The following is a 12251-nucleotide window of genomic DNA, read 5'->3' on the forward strand; positions in this document are numbered from 1 at the left end:
ACTCAAGAAATACAGGGGGACTCAAAATTAGAAATGAAAGAGAAGATACAACTGATGCCACAGAATGCAAATGGACTATAAGAGAGTATTACAAAAATTGTACAGCAACAAATGGGACAACTTTGAAGAAATGGATAAATTCCTAAAAACACAAAATCTATCAAGAGTGATGCAGGAAGAAATAGAAAATCTGAACAGACCTACTACTACTAACACTGAATTGGAAATCAAACAACTCCCAAGAAACAAGAATCTAGGACCAGAGGGTTTCATGGGTGAACTCTACTGAACATTTAAAGAAGAGCTAACACCTATCCTTCTTAAAGTGTTCTAAAAACTAGAAGAGGAGGGAATACTTCTAAACTCCTTCTATGAGGCCAGCATCACTCCAAAAGCAACTCCAGACAAAGACACCACAAAAAGAAAATTACAGACCAATATCCTTGATGAACATAGATGCAAAATCCTCAAGAGAATGTCAGCAAACAGAATTCAAAAATACATCAAAAAGATCAATAGGCACGACCATATGGGATTTATCCCAGGGAAGCAAGGATGCTTCAATATCAATATCCAGGAATCAATCAGTGTGATACACTGCATTAACAAAAGGGATAAAATCTGTATGATCATTTCTATAGATGCTGAAAAAGCATTTGGAAAAATTCAACATCCACTCATGATAAGAACTTGCACCAAGGTGGGTATAGCAGGAACATATCTAAACATAATAAAGTCCATATAGGACAAACCCACCACTGACATCATAGTCAATGGCAAAAAGCTGAACACTTTTCCTCCAAGATCAGGAGCAAGACAAGGATGCCCACTTTCACCACTTTTATTCAACATAGTACTGGAAGTCCTAGCCATGGCAATCAGACAAGAAAAATAAAATGCATCCAGACTGGTAAGGAAGAAGTAAAACTGTCTCTATTTGCAGATGACTTGATACTATATATAGAAAAACCTAAAGACTCACCAAAAAACTATTAGAACTAATAAATGAATTCAGTAAAGTTGCATGTTACACAATCAGTATACAGAAATGCATTGTTTTTCTATGTACTAATCACAAACTAACAAATAGCAATGAAGGAAACAATTTCATTTATAATTGCATGAAAAATAATAACATACCTAGGAATGAACCTAACCAAGGAGGTGAAAGACTATACTTTGAAAACTGTAAGACACTGATGAAAGAAACTAAAGATGACACAAATAAATGGAAAGCTATCCCATGCTCATGGAGAGGAAGAATTAATTTTGTCAAAATGGCCATGTTGCCCAAAGCAATCTATAGATTCAGTGCAATCCTTATCAAAATATCACTGGCATTTTTCACTCAACTAGAGCAAATAATTCTAAAATTTGTATGGAACCACAGAAACCCTGAATAGCCCAAGCAATCTGAGAAAAGATGAACAAAGCTGGGAGATATCATGCTCCATAGTTTCTAGCTATACTACAAAGCTACAGTGATTAAAACTGTATGGTACTGGTACAAGAACAGATACATAGACCAATGGAATAGAGTCCAGAAATAAACCCATGCCTACATGGTCAATTAATATAAAACAAAGGAGGCAAGAATATATAACAGGGAAAAGACAGTGTCTTCAATAAATGGTGTTGGGAAAACTGGACAACTACATGTAGAAGATCACTGCCTTACACCAAACACAAAAGTAAACTCAAAATAGAATAAAGACCTAAGTGTAAGCCATTAAACCGTAAAACTCTTAGAAAAAAACATAGGCAGGTATCTCGTAAACATTGGCACTAGTAATTTATTTTTTGGATATGTCTCCCTGGGCAAGGGAAATGAGCAAAATAAACAAGTGGGACTGCATCAAAGTAAAAAGCTTCTTCATAGCAAGAAAAAAAATCAAGAAAATGACAAGGCAATCTACTGTGCAGAAGAATGTATTTGCAAATGATATATCTGGTAAGGGGCTACTATCCATTCTATAAAGAACTCATGCAACCCAACACCAAAAAAGACAAATAACCCAGTTAAAAAATGGGCAGAATACCTGAATAGATATTTTTCCAAAGACAAACACATGTCCAACAGGCACATAAAAATATGTTCAACATCATTAACCAGCAGAAAAATGCAAATCAGAATCACAATGAGACATTACCTCTCACGAGTCAGAATTGCCACTCTCCAAAGAAATAAGTATTGGTGAGAATATGGAGAAAATGGAACCCTCCTATACTATTGGTTGGAATGTAAATAGGTCTAGCCACTGTGGAAAACTATGGAGGTTCCTCACAAAACTAAAAACAGAAATACCATGTGACCTGGCAATTCTATACCTGGTAATTTACCCAAAGAGAACAAAATCAGTATGAAAAGACATATGCACTCTTACATTTATTGTGATATTATCTGTAATAGCCAAAATATAGAAACAACCTAAATGTCCATCAATAGATGAATGGTAAAAGAGTGATATATATATTATACACAATGGAATATTACTTAGTCATAAAAAAGAATTAAATCTTGCCATTTTTGACATGGATGGGCCTAAGGGTATTATGCTAAGTGAAAAAAGTCAGAGAAATATGAATACTGTATGATTTCACTTATACAAAGAAACAAAACAAATAAATCCATAAACTGAACACACTGATGGTTCCCATAGGGAAGAGGGGTGGAGGGATGGGTGAAATAGGTGATAGGAAAAAAAATTAGTGAGAAAGTGTGGTATCTTGATCAGGGCAATGGTCACATGAGTATACACACGTTTAAATTCGTCAAGGTGTACACTAAGATTTGTGTATTTTATGTACATCAGTTTAAAAAAAGATGGTGAATTTTATATGTATTTTGCCACCACTGGGGGAAAAAAGCTGCCTACAGAAAGGGAGAATGAGCCATGGCCATCTACCAAGATGCCGTCTGCCATCAAAAGGCAGGGGTCATGTTGATTTTTCAAAGACATTTGCTCTGCTGCTATCCTGCCCTGCGCTGGCATTTCTGTACACCCAAGCTTTCCAGTGGCTACTTTGGCTTTATATCTCTCCCTTTGTAAGGCTTATAGCACAGCAGAAATAGGTATACAGTGGGTGTATAATAAGTACTCATGAACTGTACTGAATTTTTAAAATATGCCTCCTTTTTAATTAAAAAATGTGACTTTATTTAAAAAGTCATTTAAAAATGAAAAATTTAAAAATTAAGTGTTGTGGACAAAAACCCTTTGATATTCTCTTTTGAGTTCTTTTTTAAATCTCTCTAATTTTGGGACAGTGGTGACTGCATGTCACTACAAGGTGAAATGGTCAAAGGGTTAGGGGGAATGCACAGCTAGGACAGTGGCTTTGGATTTAACTCAGGCCTGATTATTGGCTCTGCCACCTGATAACTTTGTGATCCCTATGCAACAAATCACTTCTACTAATTTCTTTAGTATTTGTAAAAGGAAGGCAGACTATCTCTGGTCAGGCAGGGGTCATAAGATTTACTAATTAAGAATCATGCTCAACATGCTGTTCTCACGAAGATTCCTTCCAAGCCTGAGCTTTTCCAAGATTCACCTTCCAAGGTGAAACACTTAACTATGCTCTCTAGTGGGCAAAGTAAATACAAACAGTGCTCTGTCTGCTATGTCATGAAAATGGGGTGTACCTTATTGTCACCGCCCGAGACAGCCAGGATATTGGCTGTGATAGACCAGCTCACATGCCACACAACATCATTGAATTTGTGCAGCAGTTTAGGGCACCACGTATTGCCTGAGGCATCATCACAGGTCCAGATAAAGACACGACCATCCTGGGAAAAGACAGGCTAGAGTCAGGAGATGGGGCAGGGATCCGCATAGGTGATATCCTTGAATCTGGAGCCATACTGGACCTTTACAGGAATAGAGTGGAGAATTTAGTGCAAAGCAGAGCCATGGACCTCTGAGGTCTCCATAGCTTTGATGATCAATTTTTAGCCCAGCATATGTGCTTTATCCCTTTGCCCCAGAAACACTTCAAATTGGTCAAGAGAGTCTCCCAGATTTCTTTCCTCATATTGGTTTCAGGTACAGACTTTGTCTCAATGGTCAATGCTTAAGTTCTCCCTGGGTTTTTTTCCATGTCTGCTAAGTTGCTTCCTTGTTTGGGCCCCCTTTGGCTCTGTATTTTTTCATCTGAGGGTATGCCTGTCTAAAAACCAAACTCAGAGAATGGGAAGGGACAAGTTAGAAAAAAAAGTCCCTCTCAAATTTAGGACCAAATCAAATGGCTCAAATGATGTATAAAGCCTGGCTTAACTCATTTCTAGAGTGGTGGTGGCATATAATTAAAGGCTTGTCCTTGATCTTACTTTTGTGACCTGTGTGGGAAGAGTGGGCAGACAGATGAGTCCAAAGTCTTAGAATTTTTCACTGCCCTTGGTCCTTGCTTGGGAGCAACCTCAGAACTGTACCTGGGCACCTCCATCCCCTAGTCCTCAATTTGGCCCTCTTCTTGGCTCCTGACCAAAGCCACACTTCAGGATGACACACCTCTACATGCTCCCCCACCAGTACTGTCCAAAGGCGCCTGCTGTTCTGCCCTTACCTTTAAAGGGTTTTCCCTCAGGTGGACTGGAAGGGCTACTGAGACTTACTCTGAGATCAAATAACATGGGGTGCTCTCGGGTCTGAGCTGACCTGTGAGCAGCTGGCGATAGTGCTGGTGGGCAGGCCGATGGAGGGGGCCCAGGCCACATCCCGAACCCAGTCGCTGTGTGCTTCCAGCTTCTGCTCCTCTTTCCACTGGCCATCTTCCTCTTCCCTAACAGGGGACATCAGAAGGAGAATCTGGCAGGTGGAAGATCAAGTGACTGTCCCACACCTCCACAGGGGCCAAGAAGCTATTCCTGCTAATTTCACATTGAGTGGGATTTTCAGCTCACCAGCTAAAAAGAAATGCTTTATTCTTCCAAAGCCAACTAGCAGCAGATGGGAATCAGGTGAAGAGTAAAAACACTTGAGCAAAGGGCTTTTTTTTTAAAGGATGTCCTTCTGACAGATTAAACAGTAATGTATGGACAGGAGGGAAAGAGAAAGGTGATCCTGTTTCTTGTGAACTGTGGCTGAGCCATAGGTAGGGCAGAAGGTAAGAAGTGCCCCCCTGAGGAGTCCACCAACCCCACTTACTTCCACAGCTTGATGAGGTTGTCACAGCCGCCTGACGCAAACTTCTTGATGTAGTTGGGCTTCTGCCCCGATGGCTGGTCTATGAGGCTTCCAGGCACAACGGCAGGGGCCCAGCTGACGGCATTGCAGCCAATCTGTAAAGAGGGCAGCAAGTGGGGGCTTTGCCCTTTTGCCTCATCCTAGAACACTGCCTCTGCAGACCTGAGGCTGCCTTTCATGTCCTGTCCAGTTCTCAGGGCTGGATCATGTAGGACAGCTGTTCAGTGAACTAAGGATTAGTCACCCATAATTCTCCTTAACGAGTCCTAACTGTGTGTATTTTTCAGCAATATGCATTTAAAGTAGGAACTAGGGACTCAGAAATTATAAAAAACAGAACATTTTTCAAACATATGAAGGGAGGGCACAGAGTCACTAACTATAAGGCTTAATGATTTACTCTAAACCTCTCTTGTAACCACCACCAACTCAAGAAAAGAAACTGCCATTTACCCAGGAAGCTCGGCCATGCCCTAGCTGAGTCACAGCCCTTCTTCCCTTGTAAGTAAACACTATCCTATCAGTCTCTTCCTTTCTTCTTAAAGTTTTGTCACCCAAATGTGCATCCCTGGATGCTATAGTTCAGTCTTGCCATTTAAACTTTTTTTATGATTTGTACATTTCCTAAGTTACAGATTTTTTCTGATATATATATATATATATGTATTTTGCCTTACAATTTTTCCTTTGAAGAACCAGTCATCTGACCTTAGTCTCAGGCTGGCTGTGCTGTTGCATACTCAGTTCAACTTGTTCCCCTGAATTCCTGAAAGTTGCCAGCTGGATCCAAGACTGAATCAGACTCAGGTTTGTTCCCTTTGCCAAGACCACAGGTAGGGGTAGACTCTCTCATCAGGAGGCTTATGTTAGATTCTCTCTTTACGTTACTACCACTTGTCAATAACTTATGCCTCTTAACTTACTGGGCATTACAAAATGGTGATACTGTGATTTTATTCATTTCTTTCATTTATTACACAGAATACTCTAGTCAGGGATAATTTTCCTCACTAATATTTGTTTCCCTGGGGGTAAGGACCATATAGAAAAGGCAGGAGAAATGCTTGACTCTTTCTGACTGGTTCCCTGTCATTCTCCAAAGATGACTGATTATGTCTTAAATATCATGAACTCATGGATTAAAGCATATTTGCTGGATTTCAGTTTACTGCAAGAATTCTCATTTTTGACACTCAAACTGCCCATATGTGGCAGGAGCCTGTTCAAGTTGGCTCCTTTGCTATAACTCTAGCACGTCAACACATGTCTTTTCTATCTGGTACAAGATGTCCAGGCTCATCTGGTACACTTACTGCCTCCGGCCTGGGAGCAGCCATTTTTTCAAGGGCTCTGGTTTCTTTAGTAAGCAACTGTATTTCAAGACTATATCCTGGAAGAAAAGATGGCGGCATGAGAAGTAAGGCTGAAACCTCCTCCCAAAACCACATATATCACAAAAATACAACTAATCTTGAAAAAACAACCGGAAAGACGACTGCAACAGACTGCCTACATCTGGGGAAAATAGAAGACCTCATGGAAAAGTGTTAAAGTAGCAAAGCCCTAGTCTGGTGGGACCCAAGCCCTTCCCCATACCCTAGCTCACAGGCTGGAGGAAGAAAAACAGAGCAGGGAGGGAGTAGAAGCCCAGGACTACTGAACACCCATACCTGGAGATCTGCTCCAGGAGCACGAACCCACATTACATGGTGCTCTGGAGATTAGCAGGGTTGGAAAGCAAAGCCAGGTGGAATACTCGGAGAAACTGAGATTCCAGCTGCTGTGGAGAACAGGTGCCCACAACCAGCTGCTCCAGGACAAAAGGAGGGCACTTTGAAAGACTTCCCAATAGCAAGAAGGGTGTGAAAGGGGAAAGGGTTACACAGAGCTTGCTTCTCAGGAGAAAGGACAGGTGGACAAAATTGTCCTGGCCTATATTGCCCAGCAGGTTGGGAATGTTCAGGAGCTTAAGGTGATTCATCCTCCTCCCTGGCGACACAGCACTGAGGTGCCCCACTGCAATACGCAGCCTGCTGCTCCTTCCTCCCATCCAGCACAGGTTCGCAAACCTGCTGCCCCTGCCATTATGCCAGGCCAGCCAGAGGGTGGCCCTGCATATGGCAAGGGCATAACACAGAGACTCCTCCCTGCATGCTTGGCCCACTAGCCCTGGCAGTGGAGGCAGGCACTGCAGCTGGGAAGCAAGAAAGACCTCTTTCATCCCAACAGGCATTGGTGCCACTCACCTGCAACTCTCACCATTGCTCCAGGGGTGGGGCACCTCCAGAGAGTAGGGCTTCTGGGCACTAGAGGTTACCACCTACACAAAATTATTATTCCATAGGAATCAAGAGAAATACGAAACAGCAAAAGAATCTGGTACAAACCAAAATCTCTCAAACACGAGAAAGAGGGCTAAATGAAACTGAAATCACCAATCTTCCTGATAAAGATTTCAAAATAAAAATCATAAACATGCTCATGTAGCTACAAAACTATTCCAGATCTCAGGGAGGACATCAAGAAAGATACAGAAACTTTGAAAAATACAGTGTCTGAAATGAAACATAAAATGGAGGGATTTAAAAGCAGATGAGGTGGAGGTGACAGTAAATGAAATAGAAATTAGAGAACAGGAAAACAAAGAAGCTGAGGCATAGAGAAAAAAAAGGATCTCTAGGAATGAAAGAATATTAAGAGAACTGTGCGACCAATCCAAACAGAACAATATTCTTATTACAGGGGTACCAGATGAAGAAGAGAGAGAGGGGGATAGAAAGTGTCTTTGAGGAAATAATTGCTGAAAACTTCCCAATCTGGGGAAGGAAATTCTCTCTCAGGCTATGGAGGTGCACAGATCTCCCAACACAGGGGACCCAACGAAGACAACACCAAGACATATAATAACTAAAATGGCAAAGATCAAGGACAAGGACAGAGTTTTAAAACCAGCCAGAGAGACAAAACAGATCACATACAAAGGAAAACCCATCAGACTATCATCATACTTTCCAGCAGAAGCCTTACAGGCCAGAAGGGAATGGCATGATACAATGAAGCAGAAGGGCCTCCAATGAAGAATACTCTACCAGCCAAGATTATCATTTAAATTTGAAGAAGGAATTAATTTCCAGATGAACAAAAGTTGAGGGAATTGACCTCCCACAAACCATCTCTACAGTGTATTTTGGAGGAACTGCTATTTATGGGAAGTGCACCTAAGGCTAAATAGCTGTCACCAGAGAAAACAGAACCACAGTAAATGACAGAGACAAATTAATTACTAAGCAAATACAAAATTAAATCAACTACCCACAAAGTCAGTCAAGGGATACACAAAGAGTATAGAATATGATACCCTAATATATGAAGAGGGGAGGAGGAAGAAAAAGAAGGGAAGAAAAAAAAAAGAACCTTTAGACTATGTTTGAAATAGCACAATTAAGTGAGTTAAGTAAGACTGTTAGATAATAAAAAAGCTGCCCCTGAACTTTTGATAAACACAAATCTAAAGGCTGCAATGGCAATAAGTACATATCTATTGATAATCACCCTAAATATAAATGGATTGAATGCACCAATCAAAAGACATAGTTACAGAATGGATAAGGAAAACAAAGACCCATCTATATGCGCTTACAAGAGACTTACTTCAAACCCAAAGACACACACAGACTAAAAGTGAAGGGATGGAAAAAGATATTTCATGCAAATAACAGGGAGAAAAAAGCAGGAGTTGCAGTACATGTATCAGACAAAACAGACTTCAAAACAAAGAAAGTCACAAGAGACAAAGAAGGACATTACACAGTGATAAAGGGGTCAGTCCAACAAGAGGATATAACCATTATAAATATCTATGCACCCAACATAGGAGCACCTATATATGTGAAACAAATACTAACAGAATTAAAGGGGGAAATAGAATGCAATGCATTCATTTTGGGAGACTTCAACACACCACTCAGTCCAAAGGACAGATCAACCAGACAGAAAATAAGTAAGGAGTCAGAGGCACTGAGCAACTCATTAGAACAGATGGACCTAACAGACATCTATCTACAGAACTCTACACCCAAAAACAGCAGAATGCACATTCTTCTCAGGTGCACATGGAACATTTTCCAGAATAGATCACATACTAGGCCACAAAAAGAGCCTCAGTAAATTCAGAAGGACTGAAATTGTATCAACCAACTTCTCAGAACACAAAGGTGAAAATAGAAATTATGCAAAGAAAACAAAAAAGCCCACAAATACATGGAGGCTTAACAACATACTCCTAATTAATGGATCAGTGGTCATATAAAAACAGAAAGCAAGCAAAATATTAGACAAATGAAACAACTCAACAATGCAAAAATCTGTGGGATGCAGTGAAGCCAGTTCTAAGAGGAAAGTATATAGCAATACAGGCTTACCTCAAGAAAGAAGAACAATCCCAAATGAACAGTCTAAACTCATGATTAATGAAACTAGAAAAAGAAGAACTTATGAGGCCCAAAGTCAGTAGAAGGAGGGATGTGATAAAGATTAGATGAGAAATAAATAAAATTGAGACTAATAAAAAGAACCAATGAAACCTGGAGCTGGTTCTTTGAGAAAATAAACAAAACAGATAAACCCCTAGCCAGGCTTATCAAGAAAAAAAGAAAGTATACACATAAACAGAATCAGAAATGAGAAAGGAAAAATCACTATGGACACCACAGAAATACAAAGAATTATTAGAGAATATTATGAAAAATTATATGCTAACAAATTGGATAACCTAGAAGATATGGACATCTTTCTAGAAAAAGTCAATCTTTCAAGGCTGACTCAGGAAGAAACAGAAAATCTGAACAGACCAATTACCAGCAATGAAATTGACTTGGTGATAAAAAAAACTACCTAAGAACAAAACTCCTGGACCAGATGGCTTCACTGCTGAATTTTCAAACATTTAGAGAAGACCTAATGCACATTCTCCTTAAAGTTTTGCAGAAAACAGAAGAGGAGGGAGTACTTCCAAACTCATTCTGTGAGGCCAGCATCACTCTAATACCAAAACCAGACAAAGACACCACAAAAACAGAAAATTACAGACCAATATCCCTGATAAACATAGATGCAAAAATACTCAACAAAATATTAGCAAACCCAATTCAAAAACACATCAAAAAGATTTTCCATCACGATCAAGCATGATTTATTCCAGGAATGCAAGGATGGTACAATATTAAAAAGCCATTAACATCCTAACACCACATCAACAAAAAGGACAAAAATCACATGATCATCTCCATAGATGCTGAAAAAGCATTTTACAAAATTCAACATCCATTCATGATAAAAACTCTCAACAAAATGGGTATAGAGGGCAAGTACCTCAACATGATAAAGGCCATATATGACAAACCCACAGCCAACATCACACTGATCAGCAAAAAGCTGAAAGCTTTTCCTCTAAGATTGGGAATGAGACAAAGATGCCCACTCTCCTCACTTTTCTTCAACATAGAACTGGAGGTCCTAGCCACGGCAAAAAGACAACACAAAGAAATAAACTGCATTCAGACTGGTAAGGAAGAAATTAAACTGTCACTGTTTGCAGATGACATGATATTGTACATAAAAAACCCTAAGGAATCTATCCCCAAAACTACTAGAACTAGTAACTCAACTTGGCAAAGTTGAAGGATACAAAATTAATACACAGGGAGAAGGGGATTAAGGGGCATTATGATTAGCACACATAAGGTGGGGGGGTCACGGGGAAGGCAGTATAGCACAGACAAGTAGTGACTCTATAGTATCTTACTATGCTGATGGACAGTGACTGCAATGGGGTGTGTGTGTGAGGGAGACTTGATAATATGTATGAATGTAATAACTACAATATTTCTCACATGAAATATTTGTAAGACTGTATATCAATACCTTAAAAAACAAAAAAGGCCCTTTTGTTCCCAGACGAAGGTGACCTTGTTAGGAATGAACATGAGGTAGATAGACATGAGCAGCCAGGGAAGAGAAAATAAGGTTCAAAATAAAAAACCTCCCAGATAAGGTTCAAAGGAAAAACTGCCCAAATTCTGCCCATGGAGGGGGGCCCACGTGAAGACAACAAAGGCCCTGCAGGGAGATAACTTCCTGGCCTATTGGGACCAGTCCAAACTGGTCCCAACCAGATCCCAATGTGGGCACAACCAAACAGAAATAAGAACTGCCTAATCATACCTCATCATGGGAAAGGCATGCACACTGATAAGAATGGCTATACAGATGGACCTGTCAATCCACTAACCCCACGTTGTCAGAGGCGCCTCCTCGCCAGAACGTAATATAAAGGCCTTTCGGCTAACAGATGGGGCCTTTGTCTACCTTGACTCTGGCCCACTGCTCCCTTAGAGTGTATTCAAATAAAACTTTTGCTGTGCTTCATTATTTTGTCTCTGCCTTTCAATTCTTTGTGTTGGAGACAAGAACGAAGAACAAACTCAGTCAGGTAACAAGCTCACCCAAAACAAGCCTTTTTCTGTTTGACTTCCTTGTCCTGCCTTTAAAATCCTCTCCCTTTCTGTTGCCCTTTGAAGTATCTCTACTTGCTAGAAGGGATGCTGCCTGATTCATTAATTGCTTAATAAAGCCAATTAGATCTTCAAATTTACTTGGATGAACTTTTTTAACAGTTTACTTATTCTAGAAATTTATAACAATGGAATCATTGTATATACTTTTAATTTGTTGCACCCAGTATAATTTTAAAATTCATTTCTATAGAGATGGAGACTGTGATATAATGAGTTATAAGAAATACATATTTGGTCACTCAGAGACCAAATAAATTCCTCAGATATATCTGGTCTTCATCCACGGTTCCTGAAAAACACTTCAGAGCCATAAAGGTGAAATGGTTGTGCTCCTGAAGTAGGAGGTTTCCTGCCTGGGGCAAGTTCTCTATGAATTGGATGAGACCGAATAAAGGCTAGGGCAAGAAGCTGGGGGCTTTTTTTTTTTTTTTTTTTTTTGAGAGGGCATCTCTCATATTTATTCATCAAATGGTTGTTAACAACAATA

The 12251-nt window shown here is 39.9% G+C and overlaps 1 protein-coding gene across 2 annotated transcripts in view; it reads right to left on the minus strand.

The window, feature by feature from the left end:
• SEC13 (SEC13 homolog, nuclear pore and COPII coat complex component) overlaps nucleotides 1-12251 on the minus strand; it is a 45871-nt gene that overhangs the window by 14085 nt on the left and 19535 nt on the right. For both annotated transcript variants that reach the window (XM_017677910.3, XM_037000253.2), the window contains 3 exons: nucleotides 5151-5284; nucleotides 4662-4785; nucleotides 3647-3793 (listed from right to left, as the gene is read on the minus strand). In XM_017677910.3, coding sequence (XP_017533399.1) covers nucleotides 3647-3793; nucleotides 4662-4785; nucleotides 5151-5284 — 405 coding nt within the window. The remainder of the gene's footprint in view (nucleotides 1-3646; nucleotides 3794-4661; nucleotides 4786-5150; nucleotides 5285-12251) is intronic.

This window comes from Manis javanica, chromosome 3 (genome assembly GCF_040802235.1).
Source record: "Manis javanica isolate MJ-LG chromosome 3, MJ_LKY, whole genome shotgun sequence".
Classification (NCBI taxonomy): Eukaryota; Metazoa; Chordata; class Mammalia; order Pholidota; family Manidae; genus Manis; species Manis javanica.